The sequence below is a fragment of the Nicotiana tabacum genome, chromosome 24 (assembly GCF_000715075.1).
Source record: "Nicotiana tabacum cultivar K326 chromosome 24, ASM71507v2, whole genome shotgun sequence".
NCBI lineage: Eukaryota > Viridiplantae > Streptophyta > Magnoliopsida > Solanales > Solanaceae > Nicotiana > Nicotiana tabacum.
In genome coordinates this window covers 3,503,216-3,522,701 of record NC_134103.1, presented here as the reverse complement: position 1 = coordinate 3,522,701, position 19,486 = coordinate 3,503,216, and the positions used below count along the sequence as shown (strand labels likewise).

The following is a 19,486-nucleotide window of genomic DNA, read 5'->3' as shown; positions in this document are numbered from 1 at the left end:
CATATCCAGAAGATGAAAGTAGCAGAAATGAGGATGTTGAGGTGGATTTGCAGGCACACTAGGATAGATAAGATTAGGAATGATGTTATTCGGGAGAAGGTGCATGTGGCTCCCATTGATGACAAGATGCGGGAAGCGAGACTTAGATGGTTCAGATATGTTCAAAGGAGAAGCCTAGATGCTCCGGTACGGAGGTGTGAGCGGCTGGTTGTGGAGGGCACGAGAAGAGGTAGAGGACGACCTAAGAAGTATTGGGGAGAGGTGATCAGACAGGATATGGCGAGACTCCAGATTTCCGAGGATATGACACTTGATAAGAAGATGTGGAGGTCGAGTATTAGAGTCGTAGGTTAGGATGTAGTTGAGTCTTGACTTACTTCGTACCATTGTGGGACTAGCCAGGTAAGGTTTTTGTCTAAGATAGCTAGTGACAATGTTGTGTTTTACTACTTCGTTTTTCAGTGTATATCCTATTTACTAGCTATCGCTTTTGCTTTGCATCTTTCTTCTGCATTCCATGGTGTTCCTATTTTTTCTGTGATTGTTGTGGTGATACTAGTATTATCATCTTTTGTCCTTTTGTATTTTTGTTTTCTTGAGTCGAAGGTCTTTCAGAAACAGCCTCTCTACTCCATCGGGTAGGGATAAGGTCTGCGTATACACTACCCTCTCCAGACCCCATTAGTAAAATTTTACTGGATTGTTGTTGTTGTTGTTGTTGTTGTTGTTATTTATGCCTGTATCACTTCAAGCGTCACTTGGCCTAATTTCTCCAACTTTCCGTTGCCAAATCCCTAATGTGGTATTTTATTTGTTTATTTTCTGGACCACGTGAAATCCCTAAATAATACCCAAACAAATTGTAAAAACCCACCAGTAAAAAACCCGTCCCGATATTCTTTTTCCCCTAGCCGTACAAATTTGGGTGCTTGTGGAATGAAAATTATTTTACATATTAAATATACCATTAAAGGTGGTAACTTTAGCATTTTCCATTTCTGTAACTTAAAATGCTTGTGGTTTGGATTTTTGGTGTAACAAACAAAATTGGGATGCATTTTCTCCTGAAATTCAGCTAATTAGTGAGTAATAGCAATTGAATTACATGCTCCATCTGATATCTTTTTGACTAAATTATTAGTAATAATTGTTCGGTAACATCTCTGTAATCAGCTTGTTATGGTCTAGTTTGTCTATATCCTTGTCCCTTACAGGTTTTCTGGTTCTATTCATTGTACATATTCAGCTCGTTCTCAGCAATATCTGGTAATTTATTTTCCTACTATGCTCATTTCTACCATAATTACTTAATTTCACGTGATTAGATGTTAAGAGGCACAGATTAATACGGATTTTATAAAATAAGGAGAGGGCAGGTTTTTTTTGTATATTGCGGGTGGGTTATAGCGGGTCGGGTTTGTTATTGGTGGCACAGATTAATGGGACGGAGTTGGTTGTGATGAGAAAACTGGCAATGTTGTGAAGCTTGATCTTTGTAACAAGAAGTACCTTTTAGAAAAAACTGTTGAAGCTCCAAAAAAGATCTTGATTAATCACATGAAAAATTTCTTAAAAGGCGAGTTAAATCCTTCTTTGCTTAAATTGAAGCACTTGAGTTACTTAGACTTGAGTCACAATTACTTCTTAGGTGTCCAAATTCCATCCTTTTTTGGATCTTTGAAAAACTTGAGATACCTTAATCTTTCATGTTCTGGTTTTCGTGGACATATTCCACATAATCTTGGAAATTTGTCAAGATTAGAACATCTCTATCTTGGTGGAGGTTGTGAATTTGTTGTAGGACCAGGAAATGATTTCAAGATAGATAGTTTTAGTTGGATATCTAGGCTTTCTTCTTTGAAAAGTTTAGATCTTTCTCAATTGAAACTTGAAGATGCTAAAGATCTTTGGAAATCAATTAACATGCTTCCTTCATTGCTTTCATTGAACTTAGAAGGTTGTGAACTCAAAACTTTGCCTTCTTTCTCACAAGTTAATTTCACATCTCTTAATTCTCTTAACATCCGAAAGAACATTATTGGAAGAATAATGATCTCCAGCAAATCCACTGTGAGCACCTAATTTTTTACCGTGCTTGAATATTCCCCACTCCACTTTCTCTTGTCCCCCATGCTTGTCTCCCCACACTTTGTTCCCCATTTCACTCTTCCCCGCTCCTTGTCCTCCATGCTTGTCCCCTATCATAAACCCCATACCCATTTTCAGCTATTAAAAAGACACACATAACACACAAAAAGGGGGAGGAGATCTGAAAAAAGAAAGAGAAAACGCAGCAGCTGCTGTCCATCTTCTTGCTCAAAAACAACCTCAAAACAACTTCATCTTCCTCACTCAATAACCATGAAAACCAACTGAAACTTCAGCCATTAAAACACCCCAAAACTCAGCAAGGATTAGCTAAATCGGAGCTCAAAATTCACCCCAAAACGACCTCAAAACACGCTCCAAAAACGAGCTGAAAATTGACCCCGAACCAGCCCAAAAAGCCACATGAAACTTCCAAAACGCAACAGCTTAACACCCTCTAAACCCCTTCATACACCAGCTCTTAAAACCATCTTGAAATAGTCTCAAAGCATGCCCAAAAACCAGTAAAAATACACCAAACTCTAGCTCAAAATCAGCCACTTCTCTAAAAGTTTCGGCCGAGCTTTGAGGTTGCCGGTGAGGTTCCGTTCGAGGTCGACGGTGTTGGTTTCACATTCCATTCACTTAATAAGCGATTTGCTGTACAAGTTCCCTTATCAATATATTGGAAGGCTTTGAGGTTCATTTTTAGCCTTATCTAGTCTCTTTTTAATGATTTCAAATGTTTATAATACTTGCTTTAATTGCAAGTTACTGATTTCTGCTTGGGCACACTGATCTTGAATTGCTCACTTATTTTATTTTATCTGTGTCGTTTGGCTGCCTAATGCGTTGGAAGGTTGTTGTTTGCGCGACATGAGTTTTGTAGCGTTTTGAATCTAGCTAATTTGTTTCAATACAGTAAATATTTTTGTGTTAGTAAACATCATATTCTCGTTTCTTGCTTGAGTTTAGTATGAGAAGTTGGTTGCTTTAATTTTGTCTCCTAGTATGAGTAAGTTATGATTGTGAGTATGAAATTTAGCATGATTCAGTTTCTAAATGGATTGAAACTAGAATTGGGCCATAGATAAAGATTTGTAGGCCATGGAGAAGTGATTCTAAAATTGGAAATTGTTGGACCTTACACTTAAGTTATGATTTAAAGTAGTATGGTCCAAAATAGACTTTGTCCAATCCAATAATATCACAATCACATACTATCTCTCCCACAATAATATTTGATTCATAAGTCATGGCCTCATAATAATCTCAAAATTTAGGAAGAATAATGAACATCGTTATAGTTGCTTTAGGCGCGCTTTTAATTTAGTTTATCGCGATTATGTATACGTTCGCGCGACATAATTGTGATTTTTAAAATTAAAATCGAAGTATGTGTTCGCGCAACTTTGACCAAAACAATCTTAATATAATAAAAATGCTATTAATTGTGTACACGTACGCGTGACATGATTTTGGCACAATAAACAAAACGAATTCACACACGTGATTCGCTTCAAAAAAATTCCATATTTTAAAAGCGGATAGATAAAACATAGAAACCAATAAATCACAGTTTATTCAAAAAATAATATAAGTCAAATGTAGTCAATAAAGCGACCGTGCTAGAACCACGGGACTCGGGGAATGCCTTACACCTTCTCCCCGGTCAACAGAATTCCTTACCCGGACTTTATTTTCGCAGACCAATAATAAAAGAGTCAAATCTTCCTTTGATTAGGGATTCAAATAAAAGGTGACTTGGAACACCCAAAAATCAATTCCAAATGGCGACTCTGTAAATAAAATAATCCATACTCAATTTTGTCACTTTAATTGAAAAAACCATTTAATCCACCTCATATCTCTTTTGGGGGTAGAAAAGGGGTGTGACACCCACCTTTATCCCTCCATGGTTTTCTAATCTTACAAGCCTCAAGAATCTTAATCTTGCTCAAAATATATTTGAAGGTCCAACCAGTATACTTGAGCAGCTTAGTTCACTAAGGGTGTTAGATGTTTCTGCTAACAAATTTGGTGATTCATTGCTAAGGTCATTGAGTAAGTTGAACAACTTGGTTTATTTGGATTTGTCATTGTATGGCCTCCACCTTTCTAATCTTCATTTTTTTACAAATCTGACTTCTCTTTCGGTCCTAATATTGGGTTCCAATGAGTTACAAGGGCCAACTCATGAGGCCTTAACAAGCACTTTTTGTCGATTAAGTGTGCTTGATTTGTCATACAATAAAATCAGTGGACTGCTTCCGACTTTTATAAGAGATCCATCTAGTTATCCCGAAAATCGGTTGAAGGAGTTATACCTAGAAAATACAAAATTCAGTGACTTCTTTCCTGAAGGACTAACAGTGCACAAGAATCTTGAAATTATTGACATTTCTAATAGCTTATTATATGGTGGAATTCCATTTTCACTGGACAGGCTGACCAATTTGAAGTTCTTAAGGATAGCAAACAACAAGTTGAATGGGAGCATCTCTTCAAGTATTGGACAGTTATCAAATCTTGAAGAACTAGATGTCTCTAACAACTTATTCACTGGTATAGTTTCAGAACTCCACTTTGCCAAACTAAGTAAATTGAAGAAACTGCACCTGTCTAAAAACTTGGTTTTGAGTGTGAGTTCCAACTGATATCCACCTTTTCAACTCAAAGAGATCGGGATGGCATCAGTAAAAGTAGGGCCTCAGTTTCCCTAATGGCTACACACACAGTCAATTCTTGAGACTTTGATTATGTCTGGTGCTAACATCAGTGATATGATCCCGAATTGGTTGAGCAATATAACATTGTTCATGACAACCTTGGATCTCTCCGGTAACTAATTAGTCGGTGGTATAAGCGTTTTGTGTGATGCTCAGCTTTTGAAAGCTAATGATCTTTCCAAGAATCTGTTATCCGGATGAATCCCTTTATGCTTGAGTAACTTGGATGAATTGACACATTTAAACCTGGCTGGTAATAGTTTTGAAGGTGATATCCCAAGTTCTTTAGGTGTTTTGCCACTGAGCTTTTTGCATTTGCAAAAGAATAAGTTACAAGGAAAGCTTCTTTTGGCACTGCAAAATTTGACATAGTTACAAAGACTAGACTTAGGAGAAAATAAATTGAAGGATGCTTTTCCTGCATGGATTGGGGAGAAGCTGCAGAAGTTGGAACTCCTGAGGCTAAATTCGAATCAATTCTATGGTGCTATCCCCTTAGAATTATGCCAACTCTCTTCTCTATGTTGGTTAAATCTTGCTGGAAATAAATTGGATGGAAATATTCCTCTTTGTTTTGGCAATTTGTCTTGCATGATTCCTGGTTCTTTAGTTTGGCCTGGTTATGTTTTTGGACAGAGAGTTGAAAGCTTTATGAAAGGAAGACCTCTTGAGTATGTTGGTGAACAGATTTTATTACTTAGAATTTTGGATCTCTCCAAAAATAACCTTGTAGGAGGGATCCCTGAGGAGTTAACAAAATTGATATCCTTGCAAAGCTTGAATTTGTCAAGAAATAATCTCAACGGGAGCATACCAAAGAAGCTAGGTAATTTAAAGCAACTGAAATCACTTGATTTGTGTCATAACAATCTTTCTGGTGCAATTCTTCAAAGTTTGGCTTCTTTGAATTTTTTGAGTTACATAAACTTGTCTTATAATAATTTATCCGGTCCGATTCCAACTGGAAATCAACTCCAATCTTTGGATGATCAATCTTTTTATGTTGGTAATCCTGGCCTTTGTGGAAACTTGATCAAGGAAAGTTGCAATGAAATCAATGGATTATTTGATCATGTAAATGAACAAACACCTCAAGGTGATGACCAAGATGGTGAACATATATCTTATAAGTTATGGTTTTATGATGGAATTGGACTTGGTTTCTGTGTTGGCTTCCTAGGTGTGCTCTACACTTTGTACGCCACGAGATCATGGCGTGTCGCGCATTTTCCAATGCTTTGCCGATTTCTATTAAGGAAAATCGTGCAGGTTTGGCCAAAAATAGCTAAACACCTTTTTCATTTTCTTTTTCCTTTTGCCTCCCATTCTCTTTCACTGCATTTTTTCAATCTAAGTTAAAGTACGAAAACTCTCTTCCGAATCCAAAATAAAAACTTTCTTCCAACTCTCGATCTTGTAGCAATTTAAATTTTTAGAATTGTTCTAATTAAGATATATCTTAAACATGCATGCCAACTTTCAACCTCACTATTATATTTTCATAGTGACAATTAGCTTGTTTGGATGGTTGTTACCCGTTGTATTGTATCGTATTGTTACTTTAAATACGATGTTTATTTTGATTGTTACTTAAATTTTATTATATCGTATCGTTAAATTCGTCGTTACGTAACAATGAAATGTGCCACTTTATGTAACGATCGATTTGGTGTGATTGCGTCATTATCTTGTCTTTTTCTCTCATCTCACCCTTGATTATTGTTAAATAATTTTATTTTATCATTTACCCTACCTTTTTGTATAATAAATTTACCCCGTATCATAAGTTTTCTTTATAATATTGTAAGTTTATTCTTCATATAGTTGGTGTGTGATATCATGAAACAACAACAAACGATACAATCTATTCAAATATTGTATTCATCAAACGATACAGTACAATACAATACAATATGATACGTTATGAAACGATGTGTAACAACCATCCAAACAAGCTGAAAACAAAATTCAATTGTGACAAATCTATTTTCATTGTATCGATTTTCAGGTGAGTTAGTAAGTGTTCGTCTTATTTTATTTTTTTATAAATAAATAGTAATTTTTTAAATTAGTTCACAAGGGGTGAAATTCCCCTACTAAAAATTGATTGCCCGTATTTGGTACATTGAAATACTTGTTGATGGGTTTAAAGTATCTTAGATTTATGTTTTGATGATCTAACAAACTTATTGTCAAGAACCAGATAAAGGACCTGATGTACACTTGGTATATTTATCCATCCATAGACTTAAGCTAATGTGAGCTGTATGACTTCAGATAGAAAAGAACCAACTCAGGGACCTGATCCCTTGGAGCTTCCCTGACAGCAGTACGAAGTCAACTCTACAGCTAGAAAGTGACTACCTGCACTGTACATACTACAATGCAGAAACAGTGCAACAGTCACTTCCCATTGGGAAGGGCTTTTTACCAACCCAAGTGTTTACATCATCTAAGTGATGTCATTCAAAGGATATTAACAAGAAGCATTACAACAAAACATCACTTGAACACTTGTGATATTAAAAAAAAGCACTCAAGATCTGATTATCCAGCATTGAAGTCACAAGTGCATCAAGAACAAAGTGCAACACTACTACGGACCAGTTCCATAATAAGTCTTTTGTATGTCCTTAGTTGAGTTGTATCTTTGTATTGGTTATTTATTGTAATTCCTACTTTGCTTATCTAGAAGCTTAAATTAGGAACCTCAAAAACCACAAACCTGTAGAGCTTGTGTCGTGACTAGAGTTAGTCATGAGTTGAAGTCTTTGTAATAGGTGTATTACAAAGTGGCTTGTAATAGGTGTATTGTAAGTTAGTGAGGAATTAAGAGTTTAATTCCTAGGTTGCAATAGGTTATAATCTAAAGATTGCTCAGTAGTGAAGTTGAAATCCTACCAGTGTAGGTCATGATTTTTTTATCCCCTTGAGCAAGGATTTTTCCACGTAAAAATCTCTCGTGTCATTTACTTACTGTTAGATTAGTTAGTTATGTGGGAACTGTTATAGGACCAGTTCTCTGTACAGTTTGGTGGACTCATACATTCTATCAATTGGTATCAGAGCAGATTCTTTCTAAAAGGTTAACACCTAGAGAGGATCCTCACTATGGCTGCTCCACCAAACTTCGAGGAAGGACAATCAACTTACAGGCCCCCAAGATTCAACGACCAATACTATGGGTGGTGGAAGAATCGAATGCATGACTTCATAATGGCAGAAGACTCCGAGTTATGGGATGTTATTTGTGATGGTCCATATGTCCCAATAAAGAAGGTAGGAGAACCTGCTGTAGTGGTGCCGAAAACCAGGAAGGAGTACAATGACGCTGACAGGAAAGCTGTAGAGAAGAACTTTCGCGCCAAATTTTTTTTGGTATGTGGTATAGGACCTGATGAATTTAACAGGATTTCATCTCGTCAGTCTACCAAGGAGATATGGGAAGCTTTACAAACGGCACATGAAGAAACTACTCATGTAAAGCAGTCCAAGATCGATATGCTCACCACTGAGTATGAGCTCTTTATAATGAAGGATGATGAATCCATTCAAGGCATGCATACTCGATTCACTTCCATTATAAATGAGCTACACTCTCTTGGAGAAATTATTCCTAGGAACAAGCTCGTGAGGAAAGTTCTTAGCGTTTTATCCAGCTCCTGGGAAAGTAAGGTGAATGCTATCACTGAAGCCAAGGATCTGCAGACACTGACTATGGACGAGCTAGTTGAGAATCTGAAAACCTACGAGATGAAGAGAAAGAAGGACAGTGAAATAAGAGAACCAAAGAATGAGAAGAACCTGGTACTCAAAGCTGAAAACAATGATTCGAGTGAGGAGGATAGTGACATGGCATACCTTACCAGAAGGTTTCAGAAAATGGTTCGAAGAAATGGAGGTATACCAAAGAGAGGCAGTTCCAGCAAACCAAAGAATTATTACCTCTGTCATAAATGTGGAAATCCAGGGCATTTCATCAAGGATTGTCCTCTTTTGAAGCAAGAGCATTTCAAGCACAACTGTGATAAAGCAGCCAAGAGGAACCCAGTTCCTGACAAATGCTTCAAAAGGAAAAACGTAGCTGACAATGTTATGAAGCAAGCTCTTGCAGCATGGGGAGATTCCTCTAGTGAATCAAAAGAAGAAAATGATGCAGGTGATAGTTCCATGATGGCAGTTGAAAATGAAGCAAATGAATATGACTGAATATTTGCTTTGATGGCTCAGTCAGACGATGATGAAGATGATGACAATGATGAGGTAAACTTTAGGGATGTTCAGAGGAATCTGAAGTCCTACTCTCCCAAGAAACTCATGTCATTAGCTAATGTTTTGATTGATGCATATCATAGTCTTGTGAGTGATAAGGATGCCTTGACCATAGAGTTAGGAGATGCGGAGCAGACTAGAGATGACTTGGTGGTTTGTGTAGTTGACCTGAAGGAAACTATAGAAAATCTGAAAAATGAGAAGGAGGTTCTAACAGAAAAAATTGCTAGTGTAGAACATGAAAGAGATGATTTAATGGTAGTTGTAGTTGACTTGAAAGAAACCACAGAGAACTTTAGTAAAGAAAAGAATGCCTTAGTGGAGAAAGCTGCCATTACTGAGCAAGAAAGAGATGATCTCTTAGTGGTAATCGTAGACCTAGAGCAAACAATTGAGGGACTTAAAGCAAAATATAGGCCTGGAAATTCTGAAAATGGGAAGGAAGTAGCTAGTGAGGCACATATTAAACTTGAAAATGAGCTGAATAATGTGAAAACTAGTCTGTGTGCTGAGCTTGAGAAAAATAGGCAGCTTCAAGCAGAATTGGAGAAAGTAAAAAATGATCTTGAGAAATCTTTTAAGTGGACCTGGTCCCCAGATGCTATTACTACCATGTACTTTAATAATGGTGGACACATGCAGGGAATAGGGTTCCAAAGGGAGAACGTTCCATATAACTCTCATAGCAAGTACGTCACTGTACCTGATAACTGGTTTTGTACCCACTGTGGGAACAATGGGCATTTCAAGGAAAATTGCCAAGCCAGAGTCCAGTCTGTTCAGAAATACCAAGTTTTTGTTGAAAAAGTAACTACTGGAAGAGGACCAGGTGCCACTCACAAAAAATGCATGTTGCCTGCATGGACTAGAAGAGCTCTCATTCATCCCTTTTCTCATTACAAGGGACCCAAACTTGTTTGGGTTCCTAAGTCTAACCCTTGATTTATCTGTGCAGGGAACAGTGAAAGAAAGCAGTCAATAATGGATTATGGACAGTGGATGCTCTAAGCATACGACTGGGAATACCATGGACTTCCTTTCACTAAAAGCCCTGCAAGGAGGGAATGTATCCTTTGAAAATGGAAAAAAGGGGTACATTCTTGGTGTTGGAAAAGTTGGAAAGTCTCTCTCACACTCAATTGAAAACGTGTACTATGTAAAAGGTCTGAAGTATAGTCTCTTGAGTGTTTCTCAAATCTGTGATAAAGAAAAAAAGGTAGAGTTTTTGTCAAAGGTGTACACAGTTACTAATCTGGTAACTGGTGAAGTGGTACTAGTGGCCAAAAGATACAAGAACATCTACGTTGCTGATTTCGAGTCCCTACAAAGTGGTGATATGAGCTGCTTGAAAGCAGTTGATGATGATGCAGAGTTATGGCTTGAATGAGGATTTCACATGATGATTCACTTGGACATTGTTTCTCAGAACCAAGGATGAGACCTTCGAAGTGTTTGCAGCCTTTGTCAAGAAAATCCAAGTAAAGATGGAATCAAAAGTGGCTTGCATCAGATCCGATCATGGAACAGAATTTGACAATGCCAAGTTTGATGAATTCTGCAGTGAAAATGGCATCACCCACAACTTCTCAGCTCCAAGAACTCCACAGCAAAATGGAGTTGTAGAAAGGAAGAACAGAACCCTTGAAGATATGGCTAGAACAATGCTTATTGATAGTGGGATAGCCAAAAACTTCTGGGCAGAAGCCATAAATACAACCTGCTACTTGGTGAACAGGTGCATGATCAGATCCTTCCTGAACAAAACTCCCTATGAACTTCTCAATGGAAGGAAGCCCAAGCTGACTCACCTAAGAACGTTTGGGTGCAAATGCTATGTTCTCAACAATGGAAAGGATCAGCTTGGAAAATTTGACGCCAAAAGTGATGAAGGAATTTTTCTGGGGTATTCCTCTCAAAGAAAAGCTTACAAGATTTACAATAAAAGGACTCAGTATGTAGAAGAAAGTGTTCATGTAATCTTCAACGAGACACTTCCATCTGGTGAGAAGAGCAACAAGGATGATCATGACAGTGAGCCACTGCTGGTTCTAGGAGATATCACCGACATGGAAAATGGAAAGGCAAATATGATGAGTCAAATGAAGGAGACAATTGAATACAATGCAACCTCTTCCTCTCCAACTCAAGAGGAACCAGGTACACACATCACAACCACTGAAGCTGAAGAAAGAGTAGCTGATACAGTTCAAAGTACCCCACAGGCAGCCGAAAGAGGAATTCAAGGGAACCATTCAGGATTACCTAGTTCCTCCATTAATGAGATTCAGGTTCCAAATTGGAAACACAAAAGCTCTCATCCTCTCGATAATATAATAACCCCCCTTGATTCTGGAGTCCAAACTAGATCAAAAGCCAGAAATTCACTTGCCTTCTCAACCTTCCTCTCCCAAATAGAACCCAAAAATATTAAGGAAGTCTTGAAGGATGCAGACTAGATCACAGCTATGCAGGAGGAGCTGCATCAATTTGAAAGGAACAAAGTATGGCACCTGGTACCTAGACCCTCAGATAGAACCATCATAGGAACCAGATGGGTATTTAGGAACAAGCTTGATGAGAATGGAAACACTACAAGGAATAAGGCAAGGCTAGTTGTCCAAGGTTACAATCAGGAGGAAGGGATTGATTATGATGAGACTTTCGCTCTAGTTGCTCGTATAGAAGCCATCAGAATTCTCATTGCCTTTGCATCACATATGGAATTCACCTTGTTCCAAATGGATGTCAAAAGTGCATTTCTAAATGGTTTTCTAAAGGAAGAAGTCTATGTTAAGCAACCTCCAGGTTTTGAATGTCATAAACATCTGGAATATGTGTTCAAATTGGACAAGACACTGTATGATTTGAAGCAAGCTCCTCGAGCTTGGTATGAAAGGTTATCAAAGTTTCTCTTAGAAAATGGCTTTACAAGAGGAAAAATTGACAACACTCTGTTTCGGAAGAAACAAGGAAGGAACCTGCTCATTGTTCAGGTATATGTTGATGATATTATCTTCGGGGCAACATCTGACTCACTTTGTTAGGAATTTGCAAAACTCATGGGAAGTGAGTTTGAGATGAGCATGATGGGGGAGCTGAACGTTTTCTTGGGTATTCAAGTGAACCAGTCCACGAAGGGAACTTGTATTAGTTAGCGGAAATATATCAAGGAGCTTTTGAAGAGGTTTGATATGGAAGCATCAAAGGTGATTGACACCCTCATTGCCACTGCTTCTAAGCTAGACATGGATGAATCTGGCTCTCATGTAAATCAAACAATGTATCGAGGCATTATTGGATCACTCCTCTACCTCACTGCCAGCAGGCTAGCTATTGTATTCAATGTGGGTTTATGTGCAAGGTTTCAATCAAATCCCAAGGAATCTCATCTAAAAGCTGCTAAAAGGATTCTGAGATATCTTAAGGGAACATAGGACCTGGTTCTGTATTACCCTTCACGTGATGACTTTAATCTTGTTAGTTATGCTGACGCTGACTATGCAGGTTACCTTGTGGACAGAAAGAGCACATATGGAATGGCTCACTTCCTAGGATCCTATCTGATTTTATGGGGTACAAGGAAGCAAAATTCAGTAGCTCTCTCAACAGCTAAAACAGAATATGTTGCTGCAGCGTCCTGCTGTGCTCAGCTCTTGTGGATCAAACAACAATTGGAGAATTTTGGGGTATACACTGACTGTGTACCTCTGTTATGTGACAACACCAGTGCACTCAACATGGCAAAGAACCAGGTCCAACACAAGAGAACCAAGCACATTGATGTGAGACTTCATTTTCTTAGAGACAACGTGGAGAATGGGCTTATTTTCATGAAGCTCTGTAGTACAGAAGACCAAATTACGGATATCTTCACCAAAGCTCTAAGCAGGGAACATTTTGAGAGAAACAGGATGTCACTGGGTTTAATCAAGCTAAATTGAGAACCTGATTCCCTTCCCTATGGCTATGAAAATTACATTCATATAAATCTAGCTAAAGTGTTTTCTGGCCAAGCTTAACTCACTTCTATACCGTTGCAGGTTGACACGCATGATGATTATAGAAGCTGAAGGAACAATGCATAAGCATCAAAAGAGAGTTGAAAATCTTTTTAAAAAAAGACCGGCCAGGAACCTAGTTCTTGTACCACATGTTAGTAGTCTTGTGTTTTTCTCATGCGTATCTCAAAAGAAACAAAATTAACTGCCACGTCATCCACCTTTTCACACCTTGTATATCACGTCTTTTATTTCAAATCTTTTCACTTCCCTCTGTAACGGTGCATCTTCCCACAAACCTACCGCCGTTTCAGAACCCATTTCTCTCTTCCCTTATCATTATCCTTTCCCTCCTTAAAACCCCTTCATTCCTAACCTTGAGCGATCATCCCTCTCTCTCTCCATCCTTCTAGAATCTTCAATCTAACTATCTACCATGGCTGAAGAGCAAGCTACCCTACCCACCTTAGAAGGTAACATCTTCGACTCATCTGCCACCTTCGAAACACCACCAAAAATCCCCTCTTCCACCATTACTGACACCGATATATCCAAACTTGATTCCCTTTCACCTCTTATCTCTCTCACCACTCCATCTGACCCTATTCCTTCGTTAAGTGTTGAGGACTCCGAAGCCTCAAAAGTCGACACTGTTTCTTCTCTGTTGCCTGATACTCTCAAAAACCAGAACAAGGATGAAAAAGAGGGTAAAACTCAACAAGAAAAGGGGGTTTTTGAGGAAGATATTGATCAGTACATAAGTTCTCCAGTCTTGGACACTGTTGCTCCCATGGAGTCTCAGGAAAAGGAGGCCGCTGAAAACATATTGGCCATTGCTGTTGAGGGACTGGTGAATGAAGGACCTTCTACCATGCCTGAGTCTCAGGGGGAAGGGACTCCGCTCTTAGGAGAAAAAGGAACAATGGTGCTCTTTGAACCACCTGCACCTGAAGAAGCTACTGGGAACCCTGCTAATGAATTTGACCCCCTCCCTGAGAAAATAAATCGGGAATCATCTTCCCAGGTCAGCTTTGACCCTGCTCCTTCTCCTCACTTTGACGTTGAGCCGTTGGAGTCTATCCCTCATGTTGTGAGACCTAGTTATGAGGATGATCAGGATGATGTGTTTCTCAGTGCTCGCTTCAAGATTAGAAAGCCCGTGGTCACTCCTGAGCCTCTTTCTAAGAGACCTACCACAAGGTTGCAAAATAAAGAGGCTTTTGAGTCTGCCCTGAAGAAAAGCAGAAGGAGTAGCAAGAAGAAGAAGAAGAGGCTGATGAAGGAAGGGGAAATTGTGTGTGACAAAAATTATTCCAGTAGTAGAGGTGGATGAGGATGCTCAGGAGGAACCAAGTTCCCTGGTTGAGAGATCTCAGAAAAAGAAACAATCTGTTGAGAGTGCTTCAAAGGAAGTTGTTGAAAAACCAAGTAAAAAGTCTGTGAAAGGTAGTGTCAAGTCTAAGCAAGTTGTGGAGGAAAAATCTGTGTCTGATGATGTCTGGTAAAATCAAGTGGTAAGGGCAAGTGCATTATCCGGTCTAGCAAAAGGAAGTTGGAAACTGTTGGGGAACCCGGTTCTGCAAAAAGGGTGAAAAGTGTAAGTGTACTAAGGCAAGAAAGGTTGAGACATCAAAAGGTACTGTGGGGTCGCACTTTTGACCCGGAGATTTCTGAAATGGCAGGTATGAGACAAATTCTTGAGATGGTGGAATTTCAGCAGTGAGGCCATCTGTTCAAAGAGGATGTGGCCAAAGTATATGAGGATGAAGTCAAAAGCTTCTATGACGACCTTTTCACTGTTGAAGATGACCACATCTGTGTTTTAGTGAATGGAGTGGATATTGTATTGGATGCTACTGTGTTGGGGGACATTCTCAAGGTTCCATCTGAACGGTTGTCATCTGTGAGAGGTGTTTGTGGCTCTAATTTTAGGCGCGCCATTATGAAAGAAAAAGCTATCCAGCATGGGGAACGGGTACACAAGAAGGCTCTTCTTCCTGTGTATCAACTGTTGTTCGAGTTGGTTAATAAGGTTCTGCTCCCTCGTGCTAAAAGAAGGTCCATTACTTACAAGTCTGATCTATACTTAATGGAAGCACTAGATGAGTTCCGTTCTATCAACTTGCCTGCCATTATGATTGAACATATACAGAAAGTGGCAGCTTTCAAAGATGGGAACCATGGACTTCCGTATGGCTTTCTTCTCACGCGTATCTTCAAGTTCTTTGATGTACCCTTAGGAAATCCCAAGATGGGGACCAGGAAACAAACCTTTTCGAAAACTACACTGGAGGAATGTGAATGTATTGAAAAGGTTGGAGGAATGGGAAGCACTTCGATGATCTCACAGCTAATCAACGCCTAGAATAGTGCCACAAAGGAGATCAGGAAGCTGAAGGCAAGGAACGCCATTCTTGAGACTCAACTTAGTCAGGCTATAGTAGCACCAGGACCCTCCAGTTCATCAAGTGAAGAAGTTGCTCGCCTGTCTAAAGAAAATGCTGAGCTCAGGCAACAGGTGGAGAATCTGAGAGAGAAACTGCTCGCAGAGCAAATGTCTGCAAATGCTCGGATTGACCTTGTTATCAACACTCTTGTTGCCTCCTCCAAGCCTTCCTCCTCTAGTGCCCCTAAGAAAATCTTCCAGTGACCAGTGTCAAGTTTCTATCTTTTGTTTTGATGACTTGTGGTAGTGTTTTTTGTGATGTGGATGGATTTCACCTGTACTGCTCCCGTTTTCAACAGTCCAAACTTGCCTTTGTTGTAATGGCAAAGGCTTATGTTTTATAAAAATCAATGAAGACTCTCTTTTGCTGTTAAATGCTTGTCTTTTTCTGCTTCTCTTTTCTATCATGTTGTGTGCACATATGTGGCATGAGTTAGCTAGGCTAGACTTCTTTATGTTAATTGCTTGCTTGTGTATTTTTAATGATGCCAAAAGGGGGAAGATAAATTGAAGGATAAATTGAAGTAGGGGGATCTGATTAAGGGGGAAGCATAGAGTCCGGGGGAACTTGTGAAGTTCCTGGTACTTTATCTGGTTTATTGTGCTCTGCAAATGGTTGTCAATTTTTAAAGTTTGTCATCATCAAAAATGGAAAAATTGATGGGTTTAAAGTATCTTAGATTTATATTTTGATGATCTAACAAACTTATTGTCAAGAACCACATAAAGGACCTGATGCACACTTGGTATATTTATCCATCAATGGACTTAAGCTAATGTGAGCTGTATGACTTCAGATAGAAAAGATCCAACTCAGGGACCCGATCCCTTGGAGCTTCCCTCACAGCAGTACAAAGTTAACTCTACAGTTGGAAAGTGACTGCCTGCACTGTACATGCTACAGTACAGAAACAATGCAGCAGTTATAGGACCAGGTCTCTATACAGTTTGGTGGACTCATACATTCTATCACTTGCGCTCGCGATGTCTGTTAATAGATCATACTCCCTCTGATTCAATTTAGATGACACACTTTTTTATTAGTCTGTTCCAAAATGAATGACACATTTCTATAATTGGAAGGCAGAATAGCTTGGTACACACTTGTAGTTGTTCGCGTTTGTCATTCCGGTCCCTATACTTAATGAAGTTTCATCTAGACACTTATAGTTATTCAAAACCAGTGTTTTAAACCCCTCTGACCATTGACCAAGTCTATGTGCCAACTTAATTGTTGAACTGGACAAAATACGTGTATTTCACGCGTATAAAGAGCGTGAACATAAAAATTTAATAATTAAAATAAGGACAAAAATAAAAAGAAAAAGAAAAATACAAAATATCAAATTAGAAAAAGAAAAAAAAGGTCAAAAAGTGTTCTTTCTCTTTCTCTTAAGTTCTGCCGCCCACCAGCCCCTCCCCCCCCCCCAATTTTTCTCTATCTCCCTCCCTTCTCTATCGTTACTCATCTTCCCCAATTTTAACCCAACACCCACAACAACAGTTCAACACAACCCTTCATCTACCGATGACATCCCTCGTCGTCACATATCCAAAATCTCTACCAGATTAGTAGCAATTTTTGGGGATTTGTTTTTCTCACACCCCCATTCCCTTACTTTGGAAGACATGCTTTGCAAAGAAAAGAAATAGAAATAGTGGAAGAAGATTGCCTGTGAAACCTATTTCCGGTTCGTTTTCCAGTAGCGAAATTGCAAAAAGTTTTGGGTGATGTTGGTCTTTTGGGTAGTCATTTTTATGGTTGGTTCTTCTTTTGGTGGTTGATAGGTGGTACTATATGGAGTGTTGGCTGTGAAGACGCTTTGTAGGTGAATGGTGGTCGAAGAGGGACCGCATACGTTGGTGGTTAGGAGATTTTTAAGATTTGTGGTTATATACAACGAATTTGAATGGTAAATATGCAAGGAATGATGGAGAATAAAAATGGTTAGGGAGGAGGAAGGTGGAATAAAAAAAGAAAAATGAATAATTTTAAAATAATGTGAAAAATAAATTATTAATGATGTGTTACAGAAAACTTGACGTGGACGCTGATGTGTCATCCATGTAAGAGATTTGAAGAACACGTGAGGTGAGAGGGGTTTAATATATTAAATTTGAATAATTATAAGTGTCTGGATGAAACTTTGTTGAGTATAGGGACCAAAATGTCAAATGCGAATAAATACAAGTGTCTGTCAGGCTATTATGCCTAATTGGAAATAATTTGTAACGACCCGACTTGTCGTTTTAAGAATTAACGTCCAGGGCAACTTCATAATATGTATTATGACCCGCGGGTGTGGTCGAGTTTGATTTTCGGAAGATTTAGAATTTAATTGAAAGAGAAATTCTCATTTTGAAGCTTAAATGGAAAGAGTTGACCAAAGAGTCTTGAATTCCCGGGTTTCCTTTGCCAATAGACTTTTGAGCAAACAACCTAGGAATAGAATTTTGATGATGTCAATAGCTTCGTATGGTGATTTCTGACTTAGGCGCGTGTTTGGATTTGGAAGTCCGTAGGACAATTCGACGCATTTTGGCAAAAGTTGGAAAATAGATAATTTTCGGAAAGTTCGATCGAAGGTTGAATTTTTGATAACGAGGTCGGAATTTGATTATGGAAATTTGAATAGGCCCATTATGTCACTTATGACTTGTGTGCAAAATTTGAGGTCAGTCGGACTTGATTCGATAGGTTTCGGCATCGAATGTTGAAGCTGAAAATTTCATAATAGACTAAAGTTTCAAGTGAGTTCGCACAAGACCTAAATTCAAATACGCATATCTCTCTTGATATGTAGATTTATATGGTGTGTTACCTATCAAAAGAGAGGTATATGTGTCTAGTTTCCAACGCTTCAAACCGTTAGTCATTTGGACATTCCTACAAGAAGTTATGACCAAATTACCGAAGGCTGAAAAAAATACAATTCTGCGACCAATTATGCGATCGCAAAACACCTGCAACTAGAAGAGCCCAGTTTTGGGCACCGATTTTGCGATCAATTTTGCGGCCCGCATACCCATTCTGCGGTCCATTATACGACCACAGACCTGCTTTCGGAGAGTTAATTTTTCTATTTTCATAATCCGACCCCATTTTGATAAATAGGCTTTGGGGCTTATTTTGGGGTATTTTGCTGAGGGTTTTAGAGAGAGGTAAGAGCATTTTAGAGAGAGAAGGAGGGAACCTAACATTCTAATCATCCAATCTTTAAGAAACAAGGAAGCTAATCATAAGATCTTCATCAACGAGGTAAGATTCAACCCCTAGTCTTCAATTTCGAGTTTGGGGTAAAAATTGGAGATTGAGAGTATGATTCTCGGGTGTAAGAGTATTATGTATATATTCTTATACCAATAAGGTTTGTGGGAAGATTGTTGAGATCAAATAAGTAAATATTGGGTTGTGAAATGGAGGAAATCTTGTAGAAGAACCTTGTAACCAAATTTGCACACCTAGTGTTTGATAAAATGCTAAAATGAACTGAAACCATGAAAATCTTCCTAATTATGGTTCACTTTTGTTATGTTTATAAATAGATTGAAGTTGCTAGGATTTTCGGAACCTCGTAGTAATGTAAGGAAGGCTCAAGAAAGATTGGAGCCGTCCGGAGGTCAATTCACGTGAGAAAGCTATTTTGGAATATCGACCTAACTTCAAAAAGGTAAGTGTCTTGCTTAACCTCGAGTGAGGGAATTTTCCCTTAGGCATTGAGTCTTATGTACAATTTGTGTAATTCAAAACCATGTACGCGAGGTGACGAGTACGTACTTGATTTATATGTGCAAATTTTATTGAGTTATAGTCTTGAGCATATTGTGTAGTAAATTGAATAATTATTGGCATATATTTAATCATCTATTTATCGTGCCTAAATCCTTGTTGTTGAGTGTGTTGTTATATGATAAGTTGATGTGATTGTTATTTGATTATTTATGAAATTTCG

General features: G+C 38.6%; 2 protein-coding genes across 2 annotated transcripts; both read left to right on the top strand.

Moving 5' to 3' along the window:
* Positions 1-276: 276 nt before the first annotated feature.
* Positions 277-7,277, top strand: LOC107789523 (receptor-like protein EIX1). Its single transcript, XM_075248477.1, has 6 exons — positions 277-329; positions 1,215-1,266; positions 1,486-2,070; positions 3,972-4,730; positions 5,190-6,086; positions 7,095-7,277. The coding sequence occupies exons 1-6, from the start codon at positions 277-279 to the stop codon at positions 7,275-7,277; spliced, it is 2,529 nt and encodes an 842-aa protein (XP_075104578.1).
* A 651-nt stretch (positions 7,278-7,928) lies between these two features.
* On the top strand, positions 7,929-11,545 carry LOC142178612 (uncharacterized). Its single transcript, XM_075248476.1, has 4 exons — positions 7,929-8,976; positions 9,052-9,778; positions 10,516-10,816; positions 10,943-11,545. The coding sequence occupies exons 1-4, from the start codon at positions 7,929-7,931 to the stop codon at positions 11,543-11,545; spliced, it is 2,679 nt and encodes an 892-aa protein (XP_075104577.1).
* Positions 11,546-19,486: the final 7,941 nt, after the last annotated feature.

Bases quoted from the DNA above. Each gene is read 5' to 3' on its own strand.
- LOC142178612 (XM_075248476.1), top strand. From the start codon at position 7,929: ATGGCTGCTCCACCAAACTTCGAGGAAGGACAATCAACTTACAGGCCC. The intron at 9,779-10,515 runs GTACGTCACTGT...ATTGTTTCTCAG, and splicing joins CCATATAACTCTCATAGCAA to AACCAAGGATGAGACCTTCG. The intron at 10,817-10,942 runs GTGAACAGGTGC...AACAATGGAAAG, and splicing joins TAAATACAACCTGCTACTTG to GATCAGCTTGGAAAATTTGA.
- LOC107789523 (XM_075248477.1), top strand. From the start codon at position 277: ATGGCGAGACTCCAGATTTCCGAGGATATGACACTTGATAAGAAGATG. The intron at 1,267-1,485 runs GTAATTTATTTT...AATGTTGTGAAG, and splicing joins CTCGTTCTCAGCAATATCTG to CTTGATCTTTGTAACAAGAA. The intron at 2,071-3,971 runs GTGAGCACCTAA...TTTTGGGGGTAG, and splicing joins TGATCTCCAGCAAATCCACT to AAAAGGGGTGTGACACCCAC.